Here is an 18246-nt window from a genome sequence, read left to right as displayed (position 1 = left end):
TATTGGGTTGAGATCTGGTGACTGCGAAGGCCACAGCATATGATTCACATTATTTTTCACTCCTTCTCAAACCCTGTGGGGAGGCATCTGCGTTTGCTATGTTTCCCCGCTCATTTAGTCAGGTTTTCCCCTTTATACCCTGCCCGGCAGTGCGCATGCGTAACGCAACAAGGTGTTCAACTCGTCACCGTTTCCGCTTAAATAAACATTTTACTATGTTTTGTCGGGGCTGAACGTGGCCCTGTTTCTACAGTTTGTTTGCGTCTGACGTCGCTGTGGCGCTGCGCGACCTGCAGATGGAGGGCAGGAAGTGATTTTCGACAGAGGAAACACTATCGCGAGCCCTCAAAATGCCCATGATTTGCGTCGTTTATGGCTGCTCGAATCGCTCGAACCGTGAAACCACGAGGAGCTTCTATCGAGTGCCAAAAGTTGTCGTTCACAAGGGGGAAAAGTGCAGGAAATTGACCGAAAAACGCCGGAAAAAATGGCTTGCGATCCTGAGCTCGGGAGGAGCGGAGTCGGATAATGCCCGTGTGTGCAGCGACCACTTCGTCAAAGGTAACGGAAGCCGCAGCACTTAAACCTGGGGAAAGTTCAGCCCCGACCGAGAGTCGCAAAACGTTATTATGTACGTCGCTGCGGTCTGGGCAACACCCTCCGACACACCCACCAAACGATTGAAAATATTCGGCGCGGCCGGCTGCACGCCATTTAGAGGAGACATGTCATTCGACCGGGAAACCGTAGAAAAACGCTACGGACACGGTGCGCGCGCTCACGCACGCAGATATAGGAAATCATTCAGCCACAACATTAATACCGGTAACAGCTTTTAATGCGGTGTATGTGTCTATGTTTATGTAGCTAACTGCTTCTTTCTTTTGTAATGTTAAAGTTATTGTTTCTGTCTGTGACTGTAACTGAACAACTATAAGTAGCAATGACAACTAACGCTAAAGTGTTTTGCAGGGTGCAGCCTTATTGCTACAAGCGTTTCTTGCGGTTTTATTGTTCTCCCAAGGCTGCCCTAGTGCTTTAAATGACGTTGAGTCCGTAGACTGGGCTCCTACAGTTAACCTGGGCTATCAGAAAGGTAAGTCCATGTCAGAGGCATCGCTTCTACGAGAGGAGAGGACGAGGCCCGGGGATGATCACCAAAGACGCACAGAAGGTGCAGAGGCCTTGCTGGATCTCCATGAGTCGGCTGAGAAGCCAGGGCCAGAGGACATCACCGAGATGTTACGCGATCGACAAGGTAAATGAATTGGATGAATGAGTGTAGACAGCATCTTAAATTATAGTTGGATAAGGCAGACGTGACTCTGACAACAAATAAGGTATACTAAGTTCTCAACAGTGGTAGAAGAAGTATTCGATTCTTTACTTAAGTAAAAGTACCAATACAGCAATGTAAAAATACTCCATTACAAGTAAAAATCTTGCATGAAAAATCCTACAAATGAGCAAAATGTAGCTCAAGTATTAAAGTAAAAGTACTGGTTTGGTGCCTCGGACTGATATATTATTATATATGACACCATTAGATGATTAATACTGGAGCATCAATGTGTAGCAGCTGGAGGTGGGGCTGATTTGAAGTACTTTATATACAAGGACACCATATAAATCTGAGGGGTTGTGAGATGATTACTGGGAGAGGAAAGGGGAAAAAAAAGTTCTGATACAAAAATTTGTTTTCAGTTTTAGGACTTTTTCTCAAATCTTAAATGTTTGAGATGTTGGATCATTTGAATATTTATTGAAATGAAACCATGTGAGAAGTTTAGAGGGAAAAGTCTGTATTTGGCAGAGCTGTGAATAACTCAGAATCAAAAAAGGTTGGAAACCACTGGTTTAATCTTTAACGATGTGTTCTATTTTAAAAGCTTGTTATAATATCCATTGTGTAAAATCTTCATCTCAAAAGTAGCAAGTAACTAAAGCCGTCAAATAAATGTAGTGAAGAAGAAAGTACAATATTTCCCTCTGAAATGTAGTGGAATGGAAGTATAACATATATAATATTAGGATTATTCCTTAGATCTGACAGTAAACATATCAAATGTGCAGTATAGAGGAAATATATCTTTTTTTTTAAATCTACTTCTATTTAATCTTCAAAATATTTACCATTAACTGAAAATGACACACTCCAGTGACGATGAGGAATCCTGTATTTTCCTGCCTCAATGTGCTGTGTCAAACTTCTCAAATTTACTGCAGATCTTGCACAGAGAACCCTACACCTTGAATAACAGAAAGGTAAAAATATTGATAAGATAAATACAAAGCAGAACAGAATTAAAAGGGTTGGCTATTATGTTACATAGTTAACTGTTAATATGTAAACTGAATAAATATGTCTGGGAGAGCCTTTCTTGCAAATGCTTCTCCATAATACACCCTAACTCCTGTTGTCCTTGTTATAACCCCTTAGTAAAACAGCCTATACTGATTTGAGATGATGATTCGTAGTGTCATTTGCTAGTTTACTTCCTGCTGCTGTGTCTTCATGCTTGGGAAAAAAAGACTGTTGAAGTGATTTTCTTATGCTCAAGTACAGTTTCCACACGTATCTGTGCATTTGTATAAAAGTACCAATACAGCAATGTGAGAATACTCCATTACATTAATGTGTTCAGTTCCATAACTGATCTCAGAACGGTGGAAGCTGAGTCTGTAGTCGGTTATATCTAGGCACCCGTCAGTTCCCAGGATTGTCCACAATGGGCAAGCATTCAAAAATAATGTTGCCCCCCCAGCTTGATAAGCCCCAGCCTTTGTCAACGGGACAGGGCCACGCTCACGAAAATGACACAAACAATAGATTTAACGACTGGTAGTCAACCTAGCTTCCAGAGACATAGCTTACGTCGGCCACAAGAGGACAGTAAAGTACAAGATGAATGCAAACAGGCAATATCAGATTTGCTTGCCTTGCTTGTCCTTATGTCACAGCGTTGGTACTTAAGCACAGTACTTGAGTAAATGTACTTAGCTACTTTCCACCACTGGTTCTCAATGAACTCACCTGGTTAAATGATTGTATAAAAAATAAAAATCTGCAAATAATTGGACCAGATACCTTGAACCTTTGTAAGAAAGCTGACAACTAAGAAGATAACTAGACAACACTGATCATTCAAACCAATTGCGTGTCGTTTTAAATTCCTTCAGGCTTGATTTTTGGAAAAAGTGACAGTCCCACTGCCATATACAGTATTGTCTGCAGATGCAGGATGCCAGACAGAACTAACCCTGGATGAAATTGAAAGGATGGAAGATATGCTGAAGCAAACCACAACAGAACTGGGTGATCTTCAGACTAAAGCATTGGAAACACAGTTTAGCCAAGAGTCTTTTCAGAAGAATGAAGACAAGACAAAGTTTTACACTGGGCTCCCCAACATCTTAGTTTTATTGCAGGTTTTTCAAGTGTGCGGGCCTTATATCACCTGTAGACATTTGTCTATGATTTTTAAATGTGAACAATTAATTTGGCTGAGGTTGAGACTTAATCTTCCTCTGAAAGATTTGGCTTTCAGGTTCAGCGCCTCTTATTCCACTGTTTCTAGAGTTTGGCAAAAGTTAATTGGCACACTTCATGGTAGATTTGAGTTTTTAAATGAGTGGACCGAGTGAGATGCACTTCAAGCTACATGGCCAATGGAATTCAGTCAAGCATTTGGATGTAGAGCTGCTGTGATCGTAGGCTGTTTCTAAGTATTTATCGAAAGACCTTCTAATTTGCTTGCTAGAGCACAAACGTGGTCAAACTAGAAGCATCACCACACTGTAAAATTTCTGATTGGTGACTTGGGTTCTGTCCAATCAAAAACAAGCAGTGTTGTCTCACCCTTTCCGTAATCTGAAATGTCATGTTTTCTGAAATGCTGTTGTGTTTTCTGAAATGTTATGTTTTCTGAAATGTCATTGTGGTTTGACCCTCAGGGCCACCGTACACATACCTGTCAGAAAATACTGTGCAATTTTTGGGAGGCAACATGCAGACTAGAGGGTGAGCACACAATCACTTAAAGTCCTTTTGGCACCAGACTTGTTTCATTAAACAAACACACTGACTTTTCACACTTGAGCTCTGCAAATATCATGTTGTATCAATAATGCCTGACATCACTGATTAATTTTAGCCTCCGCTGATTTATCAACAGAGAACACATTTTAACATCTAGTCTAATAAAAATCTGTTTTACGCCTGATATACCATGGTGACTAGTAGCTACATGCATTTGTAATAAAAAAATGCAATCCATAACAGCAGCATCACCAACAGAGCCCTCAAACATAACAATTGGTTTGCACCAACAATATGTTGGCCTTCTGAAATGTATCTGTTAATATGGGGTTATGGAATTAGACTAGATTGCATGATATGATGTTGTACAGTTAATTCTGCTAATGTGTCCATCTCCCAGTTTCGGAGGCAGCTGCGTGTAAAACTGGCAGACGAAGGTCTTTGAACATCTCTGTCCTTTAGATCCACATCCAGAGTGGACATGTCATGTGACATGGGTGCTGCTAAACGCATATACAAGAAGAGGAATGCAGAGGTGGGAAGGAAAGGAAGTAGGATGATGATAATAGGCCAGGCCTGCAGAAGATCTTTCTGACTTGTCATAGTAGAAAAAGAAAAGGTGTTAGAATACACTAACTATACAATAAAATTAAAATATCATTAACAATGCCTCCGTTCTTCTCAGCATGTACAATACCAGGACCCTGACACTGAATCACCTACATGGAATTCAGTCATCACTGACTTTATTATTTACACCTGTGCTTCGGTGAAAAGGCTTATGAAACATAAAGCGAAAGATAAGAGTAAATTTAGGGGCAGTGCTGGGCTAAAGGCTTGAGTGGGCTTGTGTCGCCGATTTGATCCCCAAACCCCAACTGTGATTTTAACGGCCAGCTTCCAGGAGTGAATGTGTGTAATTGTGTGAGTGTGAGTCGGGCCCTCCTGAAAAAGATAGCCTTGCAAAAAATACATCTTATCAAGATGCTTCACATCCCATTTCATGTTGGATGATGTGAGGGAAGAGGTGAAAAAATCTGTATGCACACATTTCACAGAATTACGGATGATTTTTCCTGAAGCTATTCTCAACCATGCTGTATGTGTTTAGGGTTGTGTTATAAAATCCAGGTAGAAATAATAGCTGTTTTCTATAGCAACATAACAAGGTAGTTTCCAGGAAAAATAAAAGACTAGAAAATATGTTATAAACCCAATGATATCAACAAAGTAAGGAAATGATCAGAAAAGAGGCCGATGATAGTGATACAAAATAAAGCAATGACAGCACTGGTAAAACAGAGACAACAGTGAATAGATAAGAGAATAGTTCCTGGAAAAGATTTCATATAAAACAGAGCTTCAATAAGTCTCAATAAGATAATGACATCTTTTTTTTTAATCACTCGTCTTATTTGTTTTTTCTGTGCACAAACTAATTTCACCAGATAAAGCATTGCAAGCAGTGTTTTATTGTTTAATGTTAAACGGATTCCCTATTTGCTTCCACTGCCACAGTTAATAGTCTTCCTGGTCTCCATTAGTATGCACAAATATACATAGCACAAGATCTATACGTGAACAGTTAGTGAAGAACAAAGGTTATAAGAGGATTATAAAACAAAATTAAAAAAAAAAACTATACTAACAAATACATACTTGACTCACAGTTTGAAATGGTGGTCACCTTAAGCAGCAGAGACTCAGTAATTTCTCTTTTCCTGTTGCGATCAACAGGTCAATTATTAATCCTAACAGTCACGTGTTCAACTGTAGGTAGAAGGTAGTCAGGTGGAAAGATGGTGACCTTATTACCAGCTCACCAGCTGCATTACTGTGGAACTGCCCCACTTAGTGGTTAAAAAAGAGAACTACAACACATAACTGGGGTCATTGAATCATGAATGGAATGTAATGCATAAAAACAAACAGAAGCCAAGGCTATGTGATACACACATGCAGAATTGTGTGTAAGATATAGTTTTCCACATTTTCACCACTACTATTATGTGGTCGACAGAATTTTAGTAGTTTGGATGAAGGTAACAAAGGTTTAATGTGACAGTAAGGCGCAAAAGCTGTGTGGGCAATAAAGATTCAAAATATGTTCTTTTCTCTCACATGGAAAGGGTCACGATAAAGAATATAAACTGCCCATTTTGTTAGAAACACATTGGTTTAAGTAACCGTAGTAAATGTGAGGAACCAATAGTTGCTAAGCAACGCAGATGAAGAGAGCAGGGACGAAGTTGAAAATGCCAAAGTGAACAAGGCTGTAAAACTTAACCTTATAACGCACACTAACACACACAGACATGCATTGGTCCTTTTATGGTTGTAAGGACACTCACTGACAAAATGGATTCCCTATCCCCTTGCCCTAACCATAAACCATCAAAACTAAAGCCCAACACCAAACCTAACCCTGATCCTAACCCAAACCAAATTCTAATTTTAACCCTAAAATCAAGTCATAACCCTCAAACAGCCCTTTAAGTTGCGAGGACCGGCCAGCATGTCCTCACAGCCATAGAGAGACATGTAGACACACACGGCTGGGCAAAATTAGCATGCTGTGAATTCTGAAGAAAAACCTAGCCAGGCCTACATGCGCCTTCCTTTGACAAATCAGATGTCATTCAAACTAGACTGCCTCCTTTTATACATATTTTCTTATGCATCAGGTTGCTATAATTGCTACCTTTAGAAAAGTTGAGGCCTTACTTACAACTCAAAATAAATTATGGGTTTGAGCAGTGCTAGCATGTAGCCTAGCAGAAATAGGGGACCCACCAGTGAGTTCATGAAGAGGTAAATTTAGTTAAAATGTTTCTAATGCTAAACTAGTGTTGTCATTACGCGGCAGTCAAGACAACGCCCAGGAATGCTTGATCGAGAAAGGTATTTTTTTTTCTAAACAGGTTTGTTAATGTTAGAAAGTGAAGCCCTGAATGCAGAGCAAACAGTCAACGGTCTGAGCAACAGCAGCCGTTAGCCGTTAGCGTCGGTTGTAACCGTCATCCGCATGGTCCGTTTCCGGGGAGTGTGCAGCTGTGCAGCTCTGTTGTTCTTGAACAGACCTCTCATTTTCACTCCCGGGTAAATTTCTACTCGGAATGCCACGAGTTGCTTAACTGTTTTCTATATTTTAGTAACTAATACATACACTTTATTCAGCGGTGCGTTGTCGGATCTTTAATTTATGTCAAAAAAGAGGGTTTTTCGTTTGAGTTACGTTTAAACTTCCAGTTGATCGGTCCAGGCTGCGTTTCTAGGGCAGACGCTGGAGATACAGAGGAGGGATGTCTCGCGGGTAAGTGAGGGAAACATGAACGTTTTAGGATGTTGTTACTTTATTTGAGAGAAAAATGAGTATTTACGTTGTGCTCAGGGTGGGAATATCTAACGGCTATAATAATTTCAATGTAACCATCGCTATAGTTGTAAATGCAGTGGTTGCTTTGATTTGTTGTGTGAATGAGAGTGTGAGCGAGACGTTGTTTCCTCTCCCTCATGTCCGTTTAAAAGCCGTTGTTCTGTTGTGTCATGGTAGTGAGCTGGAAAAGCTGGACCCTGCTGTTTTCCAGAAGCAGTTGCACAATCTGAAGTTTAGGTACGCATTTCTGTGTTTCTCCCTACTGTCATGTCAGCCTGCTTTCCTTGTTCTGGTCACAAATTTATCACAAACTCCTCACTGTCGCCGATAAAAATGGCAGGCAGATTTGTTGCATTTGCGTACATGCACCGCTAGAGGCGCTCTACTCTCTGCATGGTCAGTCAACGTTTCATCAAGCGTGTTCAAGAGACCTGCTAGCCAAAGTAGCTGGCTGCAAATTGCAAGCAAGCTGGAATGAAGGATTTTTAGTTTGTCAGTCATTTCATCTCAGTAATTTTGTCTTGAAATCTGCGGAGTGTATTGTTTAGATGATATATATTTATATATATAGCCTAACGTATCATATTCATGTCCAGGTAATGGTTTGGTTTGCTGCAGCTAATGTTAGCTGCGAAGCTATCTCAGCTTTTCTGTGGGCAGATAGCTCGCGGCTGTGGAGCACAACATGCATGCTTGTTGATATAGTTGCGCGACGGGAAAGTAAAATACACAGGCTTTGTACTTAAGGAAATTGTGAAGAGTTAGATAGGTGACAAAGCATTTATACGAATATATAAGTCTATGTGTCTTAGCTCTTAACAAAACACTTGTGGAAAGTGTGTTCCTCATTGGCTGCAACAGTTTCCAACAAACAAAGTTATCTGTTTGAGCACATTACAGAGAAGATGTCAAATTTCATCTTACTGATAAAGAATAGGAGAGTAAAACTGTCCTCAAAAAGTTCATTTTTACAGTGAATGGTGGTCCGAAAATGAAAAGTTTCCATGTTTTCAGTGAAAGTCATTCACAGGCTTTCTTTTAGCCACCAGTGTGGCTAACATTATCAGACAGACCAGTAGTGACTGACGGGAGATTTGGATATTGTTGTAAAATACCACAGATTGTCATATTGAGCAAGCATGTTTTGATTAATGCTGAATATATAGACAGGTTTTAAAAAATTGTTTTACATAGAACTGCCACTCTGGTGGCAGCGTTTAGTAAACGCTCTCTTCTGCTGTCATTAAGGATTGAACGTACATTTGTATTCCTTTGCAACATTCAGTCCTGCCTTTGTACTTAATTTTGTCTCTGTAGTCTTTATTCTATTTACATTTAGACATTTTTTAGACATGAGATGAACTGGATAATGCCAGTTACCAAGTAAGCTGTTTTAAGAGATGAATCAGGAGGAATTTTACTTTTAAACAAGTTTCGGCAATGTTTGAATCTGTTGACTGCAGAGGCATAGCATTTTGACTTCAAAGCACTGTAGACTTTGTTTAGCTGTGTACAGTACACGTGCCTTTCAAGAATAGGGCAATAAGAATTAGGCACCATAATGACATTTATTGGTCTGACACCAACATATTGCTTTGGTACTGAGTTTTAGGTCAGATAATTTGGAATTTACATTTCAGAGAACACATATATCTGCCAATAATTGTGTAAATTCTTCTGAGTTCCCCTGTCTGGCATCTGCAATGTTGTTTTTACTATAGACTTTGATGTTAACTTGCAGGTTCTTTATATTGATTGCAGTGGCATTGTAGATTGTACTATAGAGAGTAACTTTTAACAGGCATTAGCCGGAAATGGCATTCTAATAGTGTCTTAATCTTGAGACCGCATTAAATGTAGCATTTCAGTATGTTAGTCCAAAGAGAGTGACATGTTGGCTGTTGTATTAATGCGACAGCTAAAGGTGAGGTTAAAAATGACATTTGAAAAACTAAACACCACCATTCTGAAGTCCATATCAACCATATCATATGTTCATATCAATGTACATTGTATACCTTGTACTGAGATATCTAATCCTTCTGTATAGTGTGTCTTCTCACGCTTAGTAATCTCATTTTGAAATCCAGCCGTAAATGTTTGTTTTGATTATTGGTTGACTGTGTGTTTGCAGCATGGAAGAAGAGGGGGATAGTAATTTATACATTGACACTGACTCAGACACAGCAGAGAAGAAGGATGGTACCAAGTGTAAAGTCAAATGGACTCAGGAAGAGGTGAGTGAAAATAAGACTTTCAACAACTTTTGTACTTACAGCAGCCTGATATTTATATTTTACACACTCATTGGATGGTGTTATCTGGAGCTGTTGGCTCTAATTTCAAGTAGTTTACTACATTAGTGTCAGTAACTAAAATGTAATGGTGCAGGCTAGCAGGAAGAGCCAGTTGAAGCAGAGGTGGCAACTTGTGCTCAAGAAATTTGACACATAGGTTTCTGGTGATCTGTTGGTTTGTTAGATAATGTTAAAATTATAATATTATTTAATTCAATTATAAATTCAATAAAAACTGCATTGCTTTAAAGCTCACATTGAATTATACTGTGTGTGAACTGATTTCTTCTTGTGTTTTCAGGATGACAATCTCAAAATCCTGATCACCAACTTTGGGAAAAAAGATTGGAAAACCATTGCCAGTTTTTTACCTGTAAGTATTCATTAGCAACAACATCAGTTGAGAAAGAGAGAATGATGAGATCAGCAACATGAACTTTTAAAGGTTAATGAAACAGAAGAATCCCAGAGGGCTTGCAGCCATGTGTCTGTCAGGTTCTTAAAAATGCAAATCTCTGAATGCTAATCAGTCTCTCCATGTTTAATCATTTTAAACTTGAGTAATGCAACAACCTGTCCCAGAATTTAAAAAAAATGACTTAATTTCCTGTTGCTGCGACAGGGGCGGACAGAATTCCAGTGTATGCACCGCTGGAAGAAACACCTGGATCCTGATTTAGTCAAAGGCTTCTGGTCCAAAGAGGAAGACGAAAAGGTGGAAAAATTACAAAGAAAATCTGATACAGACTTAGTTTAAACACAGCTTGAGGATAATATTGTCCTATCTCACTTTGTTGTTCTATGTTTGCGTATGTATTTGTTCTGGACAGATAGTAGAGCTGGTGGGCAAGTACGGCACCAGACACTGGACTTTGATTGCCAGGCACTTGAAAGGACGGCTTGGGAAACAGTGTCGTGAGCGCTGGCACAACCACCTTGACCCACTGGTCAAAAAAAGCTCCTGGACCGACGAAGAAGACCTCATCATCTACAAAGCCCACACCATTCTGGGAAACCGGTGGGCTGAGATCGCCAAGCTGCTCCCTGGAAGGTGAGTCAGTTAGCGGTGATTGATTTGTTGAAATTTAAAAATGTAGATGATGGGCAGTCACGTGCATTATTTTGTTGTTACTCTTAAAATAAGTCTTTTGTAACCAGGGATGACACAGAGACTTTAATGTACATTTTCAATTCCTCTTGAAGGACAGACAACTCTGTGAAGAATCACTGGAACTCTACCATCAAACGTAAAGCGGAGCTGGGCTTTTACAAAGACAACGCTGACAGCATTTCCCTTGATATTCAACAGTTTGTGGAAGGAGAGGTACAGTAGTGAACTTTAGTTGAATTTAGCACACATTGTGTACGGATCCTTGTTTTCAGTTTTCTACTGATTTCCACCATTTTAGTTGATTAAATATCATTGGGACGTAGCTGGTAAAATATTTGTTGGTTACAGTTTGAAAAATGTAAATTCACTAATCAAACAATTTATTAGGAACACCGTTACACCTGCTTATTCATTCAATTATACAATCAGCCAATCATGTGTCAGCAGTGCAATGCATTAGATCACGCAGATACAAGTCAGGAGCATCAGTTAATGTTCACATCAAACATTAGAATGGAGAAAGTGAACCGTGGCAGGATTGTTGGTGTCAGACGGGCTGGATAGAGTGTTTCTGAAACTACTGATCTCCTGGGATTTTCACACACGACAGTATGTAGACTGTACTCAGAAGGGTACAAAAAACATTCAGTGAGTGTCATTTCTGTTGATGGAAAGACCTTGTTGCTAAGAGTGGTCAGAGGGGAATGGCCAGACTGGTTGGAGCTGACAGAAAGGCTACAGTAACTCAGATCACCACTCTTTACAACTGTGAGTGGAAAAGCATCCCAGAATGCACAACACGTCAAACCTTGAGGCAGATGGGCTACAACAGCAGAAGACCACGTTGGGTTCCACTACAGTCAGCCAAGAACAGAAATCTGAGGCTGCAGTGAACAGAGGCTCATCAAAAGTGGACAGTTGAAGACTGGAAATATGTAGCCTGGTCTGGTGAATCTTGATTTCTGCTGAGGCACGCAAATGATAGGATCAGAATTTGACATTAACAGAATGAATCAATGGACCCAATCTGTCTTGTATCAACAGTCCACGCTGGTGTAGGGATGTTTTCTTGGTTTTCTTGGGTCCCTTAACACCAATAAGTCATTGTCTGAATACCACAGCCTGAGTATTGTTACTGACTATTAGCATCCCTTTATGGCCACAGTTTACCTTCTAATGGCTACTTCCAGCATGATAATGCACCATGTCACAAAGCAAAGTCCCAAACTGGTTACATGAGCAAGACAATGAGTTCAGTATACCTCAATGGCCTCCCTGATCTCCAGATCTGAATCCAGTAGAGCACCTTTGGGGTGTGGTAGAACGTGAGATCTGCAGCATAAATGTGCAGCTGACAAATCGGCAGAAATTATGTGATGCAATCATGTCAACATGGACCAGAATTTCAAAGGAAGGTTTCCAACATCTCGTGGAATCCACGAGAGTTGAGACTGTTTTACAGCAAAGGGTGGCCATACCTAGTATTAGTGTGGTGTTCTTAATAAAGTGCAGTACAGTTCTATTATACTAATATCATTATCAGTACATTGATTATTTTGAGGCTTGCTAATCAGACTCTGTATGAAAGAAAAATAAAACTTCTAGTGTTATTTATAATATATTGCAGCACCAACACTATTCTGGATTTACATCATATGTTGTATTACAGGTGGACTTCAAGTGTGACGTTGTATTAGACACTGAACCAGTAACTCCTGAAGTGGTAAGCTTAATATAGATTGTTTTTTTTGTTTTTTTAATTTTCCTGATAAACTTAATAGGTGGTTTTGTATGCATGATTTTTATTTAAAAAAATCTAAATGTTCCCATGTGAAAAGCTTGGTTTCACTCTCCTACTTATTGCTTTTCTGCAGGTCAGACAAAAGAAAGAGAAGAAACAGAAAGAGTGTCAGAGAACCAAGCAGAAAACGCCTGTTCCATCTCCACAGACTTTGGCATCGAGGGGAGAGTTATCCTCTCCGAGTCCCTCCTTGCCCCCCAGTTCGAGTTCCAGTCCTAGTTCCAGCTCAGGGGCTCCACCAGCAGTCGTGCCGGTGGACCAGAAAAAGTTTGCTGATGCGGCATTGAGGATGATCGCTGAAGACATGCTACCACTCAGGTGACTTTTAGTGCTAATGGCCGTTAATGTGTCCATGTGAGGTTGTTGTCAGAAGTTGCTAAACTACCTAAGTTTGTAATATGTAATTTAGAGACATGCTCTCATGAGTCTGTGTTCCCTGAACGATAACATATGTCTTGCTGGTCTTTCAACCTTTGTGTGTTTTATTGAATTACTGTGCTCAACACATACGCCTCCTCCTGAAGCAGAAAGGCTAGTTACCTGTATGTCTACCACATGTTAAGATAGAAATCCAATCACCAGCCTAGATCACACAATCAAACACACCCCATTAAAATTTATAATGCCAATGTATCTTTGTTCCCACAGTTTTGTAGAAGGCACAGGCTTCAGGTCTTTCATGAGTATCATTAGCCCTGAATACAACAAGCTATCCCAGCGTGCCATGGGCCTGCAGCTCTATGACAATGTGGAGAGAACCATTAAGCCTCAGCTCATCCGTGACCTTAAAGCCTGCCTTGCCAGAACCAAAGATGGTGAAAGTGCCATTCATGTCACCTTTGACCTCTGGGCTGGAGATCAATCCCAACAAGTGGAGGAGCCCATCGTCGTTGCGCAGCTCCACTTTGTCAGTGATTCTTGGCAGATCTGTCGTCCCATTGTGGCTTTCCGTCACGTCAGCCACAAAAACCTCAGCACCGCAGTGGCCAGCGAGCTTGAAGGTGTGCTGCTGAGCTACGGCATATTTCCTCACAGCATTGGCTACGTACTCGCCAATCAGGCGAAAGAAACCCTGGCCGGAAACAACTTGTTCTGCGACTACAAGATCATGTGCTCATCCAACAGGGGAGAACCAGATGGAGATGAGATAGTGGCATTTTTGTCAGACCAGATGTCAGAAACAGAGTCCCCCTTTTCAGAGCTACAGATTGGGAACAGGACCACCTGTGTGGCCAAAACACTGCAGCTGGTGATCAAGGAGGCACTGAAGAATTCCAGGGTAGTGGAGAACCTGCTCTCACAGGTCCACAACGTGGTGGCTTTCTTCAGGAGCAGCGCCTACTGGAGTGAGGTAGGAGAGACAGACAAATAGATTAAGGTCCAATTCCAGTTCCCCCCCATGGCCCCACCACTATGCCCTAACCCTCCGTTTTTTGTTGTTGTTTTTTTTTAAGTCCTCCAAATGGAGCGTTTTCACTTCTCAGAATCCAAACGGAGTTGTTGAAGAAAATTCCCAGAATTCTTTGCAAAACGAGTAACGAAACGTTTCCCATTTCCTAAGTAAAGATTTCAACCCGCTACCCCCTTGTTGCTCCGTTTTGAAGGGCCACTACCCAGTCGAGGGCACTCCAAAACACTAGGGGAAGGGCCAAGGGGTCGGAATTGGGATTGGGCCACAAAATAACATTTTCAATTTTATTTTACTCTGGATTATACTCTTCTGGAAAGGCAAATACTCCAGGTCAGCAAGTCTGTTTTTCTGTCACATATTTATAAATTTTACCTCCAAAGATGAGGCAGCAGTGGCAAGGTGTCTTATTTTGATTAAGTTTACAGTGTCCTGAAACAGCAAGGTTTGGTCAGTGTTTCATGAAAAAAGCTTGCACATGACCTGAGAGAGATGTGCTCTTTTTTTTGTGTGTGTGTATGGAGATAAAACAAAGTACTAGTTCTGTTGTTTGTAATGTAAAAAGGTTTTTTCTTTGTTGATACTGTTAGAGCTGCAGGTTCAAATACTTCCAAAAATTTTTTATTTTTTTTGGAAGTTTTAGTGTGTTGTACCAAATTTTTAAATAATTCGTTAAGTCTCATTTAGTGTTGGTGTCACCGCTGTTTTTCTTTGCCAGTTTATTTCCTGTGATGGGTATTTTTCATCATGATTTTTGAGACTTTTCGTCTCTTTCCTGAATTGTTTTAACATGACCATTTTGTGTCTCTTTCTTTTGTTGTTGTTTGTTTAGGTTTTGTTGAAGGAGTGCAACGTGTCTCTGTGCCCTTCTTCTAGTAATTGTCGCTGGAACTCAATGATGCTGTCTTTACGCCGTATGGTGCAGGAATCTGCCTGGAGCACCATCATGGCGCTCCTTGCCCAGGCCCGCATAGAGGCTAACGACACAGCCAGTGCCCCACCTCTGGTCATGGTCAGGAGGGAGCAAGTGACTGACATCCTGAGTCTCCTTGAGCCCTTTGAAGAGGCCTTGCAGGTAAAAGACAAAGTTAATGAGAACTTATGGATGTAGTAAGAATGTTTTTTTTTTTGTTTTTTTTTATTCAATGAAAATTAAAAACAAACATACATTATGATAAATCCAATAGTTGACGCACTTGTGTCTAAATTTGTCAGTTGTACATTCAAGGATTCAAGGATTAGACACATCTTTTTCTTTGTGAACCCCTTAACATATTGCATACATGTATGGAATCACAGTAGTTGTAGTATGAGTATTGTTTGTAGAAGATTATGTGAGAACATTTCCTTTTTTGCCTCTTCTAACCCAGGTCCTGCAAGGACATGGTGTTACCATCTCTTTCATCATACCCTCCCTCATTGGCCTTGATAAGACCCTGGAGAGCCGTGTCACCAACTACACCCACTTCAACAAGGCCCTGCGCACAGGCCTCCACACACACTTCCAATCCCTGATTCACCAGAAGGACATGATACTAGCTGCTGTGCTTGACCCCAGGATCAAAATGCAGGTACTGAATTAGGACAGAAGCCTGCCCCTTCTGTCATGCTTTACCATTTTGCATCCACAGAGCTGATGAACTGAAAACTTCAAAGGTGGGATGCAAAATTGCAAGATGGCATCTTGTACTGATTTTATATTTATTTATGTAGAGCTCTATATTGAGCTCTGTGTTTATACTCACCTCTGTTTATATGGAGTCATACCTTCACTCAGAATCATAACTCTCACCCTGTCTTGAACATTCTTTTTCTAGCCGTTTTCTGATGCCAAACTAGAGGACCAGACAGGTTTCCTAACTCCTCCGTCAAAGAATCAGGCTCGTACCATCGTGGAAGCCACATTAGAAAGCATGGAGGCCTCACCACCTCCTTCTGAGGAAGCAGATAAAGACCAGACAAACAAGGAGTTGAAAAAGGAGCAGGATGGCGAAGAGGAGAGCCAAGCCAACACGCTAATGGAGGCATCTGGTGCCAGCTCAGACGAGAACAACTGTGACGTAGGCAGTGGAAATGACCTCAAGCGCAAGTCCATCTTCAACTTCCTCCAACCGCCTGCAAAGACCTTGAAGATGTCAGAGCTTGATGTGTACCTGGCCGAACCACTGTGGGAGACCAACTCCAGCGTGCTCTACTGGAAATCTGCTACTCGGTTCCCCGTGCTCCAGGGCATTGCCAAGACGCTACTGGCAGTACCAGCCACCTCAGGGGGCTTCGACCGGCTTTTTCCAATGGCAGCATGCATTGTAAGAGCCAAAAGGAACCGCCTACCACCTCACACCACAGAGAGACTGCTTCTATATAAAAACTCTTTAAAGGCAAAGACTGTTAAAAAGCACAGTGGGGTCCCTAAACACTGATAGGTCAAGTCACAATTTTGCCTGGTTACTCTAACCTTCACCCAAAGAATCGCTACTCTTAATTCTCCATACTTGTCACATTGCATTAAACAGAAACTCAGCAACTTACTATAAATTGTGCTTGCGCACCTAATTGACCCCATCCAACTCAATTAAATTTTCTCGAACATTACATTAAACTAACTGAATTTAGCATCATTTTAACCTTACAGCAGTAGGCAACAGCAGCAAACCATAGTAAAAGTGTATGAACAATGAGAGCAGTCTACTCAGAATATCTCTTTTAAAAAAAAACAGATACAACACAGTGGCAGCCTGCGATCTACCGTCACAGCTCAAACTGTTGTCATTTCTCTGGGGCTAGTGGGCTCAGATGAATACAAGTGTTCAAGGTACAGGCAGCTTCTCTTTACCCTTCACTCAAAGTAGATGAACTGCATTCCCCAAACAATATATAATAAAGACTTGTAAAATGTAATCCCGAGTTTGAATTATGATGCCTTTTAGAAATTGTAAGCCAGAGGAATGAACAGGAATTTGTATTTTGTAGCTGAATCACTTCAAACTAAAATGAGTTCCTCTGAAGACTTTGTGCTGACATTCTTGTCTCAAAAAGGAGGTCATGAAGAATATTATGAGTGATTATGAGTACTAATGTGTAGGATCTGAAATTTTCTGACTCCCACTGGTAGTATTAAAAAAGACACTTTGGCAGACAGCAAAGCACAAATCTACCTTAATGCTATAAAAATAATTTGCTTCAATCAGATCCGCAATAAAAATGCTACACATCAAATCTTAACATCAGCCTGTGTTTCTCTTGATACAGAGAATATTTATTGCTGTTCTCTTTGGTAGGTAAATCACAGTGTGGGTGCATGGCTAGCCAGTTCCTAAAGCAAAAAGTTTAAGCGATTAATATGTGCCAGAAAACGCACTGTAAATTTTTAAACCCTTTTTTTTTTTCTCTATTCAGTTATGGTAATTAATTTGTTTTATATGCTGTACACCAAGGGCATATGGACTGTGTGTTGGGTCACTTGGCAGTCAACTAAAAGAGACTGCACTTTTTTTTCAGCTTTTTTAATATTAGCCTTTTACAATTTGTTTTTTTTTTTTGTTTGTTTTTTGTTAGTGGTCAGTGATGCATTAGAGGTGCACCAGTGAATTGTTTTCTCAAGAGCCTTGATGATTCATCATCTGTTTTTGCTCCTAAATGAGTTGTAATCTCTGATGGGGGTTTAAGGGAAAGGTCATTCTACATCTTAGTTTATCTGTTATAGACTGGTAGGCTTGTAAACATACTAAAGTTCACATTGAATAACAACTGACTGTTTTATTGCAGTGATAACTGTTCATATTGTGCTAATAAACACCAAGGTGAACATGAGTCCCTTGACCACTTGTGTCTCAACATGGAAATATCCAAAAAATGTACTTGTATTATAAAATAAAGATATTTTTCTCTATAATTTCTTGTATTTATGGCTCACAGTTTTCATTTATGTTCAAGTCAGTTTCTGTGTTTTGTAACAGCATTGTCTGGGTAAGAATAATACTAATACTGTAATCAGCGAGGAGTTGTAAAGGGTGGAAGAAAAGGCAGTTGAGCAGATTAGTAGTATATCCCCAGCAGCCCAGGTTGAAAAGATTACAAAAGAATAAAATCTAACATATTTTTTTTAAAAAATTAAAAAGGAAGATGGCTTTGGGAAACAAAAACTTAATGAGACATAATTCTAGGTATTGCACTGAAATGCACATTTGAAAATGTCACTAATGTTTAGAACATGA

General features: G+C 40.3%; 1 protein-coding gene across 10 annotated transcripts; it reads left to right on the top strand.

Annotated features, from left to right (window-relative positions):
• The first annotated feature begins 218 nt into the window (after nt 1–218).
• mybl2a (v-myb avian myeloblastosis viral oncogene homolog-like 2a) lies at nt 219–18246 on the top strand. Of its 10 annotated transcripts, none has more exons than XM_040153906.1 (14): nt 219–561; nt 1025–1258; nt 3955–4021; nt 9550–9652; nt 10014–10085; nt 10335–10427; nt 10543–10763; nt 10916–11036; nt 12493–12546; nt 12698–12942; nt 13273–13975; nt 14865–15107; nt 15403–15603; nt 15850–18246. In XM_040153906.1, the coding sequence occupies exons 1-14, from the start codon at nt 351–353 to the stop codon at nt 16450–16452; spliced, it is 3171 nt and encodes a 1056-aa protein (XP_040009840.1). In that variant the 5' UTR covers nt 219–350; the 3' UTR covers nt 16453–18246. The 10 variants fall into 10 exon arrangements, with proteins under 10 accessions (XP_040009840.1, XP_040009841.1, XP_040009850.1 ...); XM_040153907.1 differs by lacking the exon at nt 219–561 and adding an exon at nt 576–825 and having other exon boundaries at nt 15850–18245; XM_040153910.1 differs by lacking the exons at nt 219–561; nt 1025–1258; nt 3955–4021 and adding exons at nt 6584–6850; nt 7593–7652 and having other exon boundaries at nt 15850–18245.

Source organism: Xiphias gladius, chromosome 18, assembly GCF_016859285.1.
Source record: "Xiphias gladius isolate SHS-SW01 ecotype Sanya breed wild chromosome 18, ASM1685928v1, whole genome shotgun sequence".
Taxonomy (NCBI): domain Eukaryota; kingdom Metazoa; phylum Chordata; class Actinopteri; order Istiophoriformes; family Xiphiidae; genus Xiphias; species Xiphias gladius.
The sequence above is the reverse complement of the archived record's forward strand: the minus strand, read 5'-3'. Positions and strand labels throughout refer to the sequence as shown.

Coding starts and splice junctions, on each gene's coding strand:
- mybl2a (XM_040153906.1), top strand. CDS start 351: ATGCCCATGATTTGCGTCGTTTATGGCTGCTCGAATCGCTCGAACCGT. Junction 10,086..10,334: donor CCATTGCCAGTTTTTTACCT/GTAAGTATTCAT, acceptor TTGCTGCGACAG/GGGCGGACAGAATTCCAGTG. Junction 12,943..13,272: donor GAAGACATGCTACCACTCAG/GTGACTTTTAGT, acceptor TTGTTCCCACAG/TTTTGTAGAAGGCACAGGCT.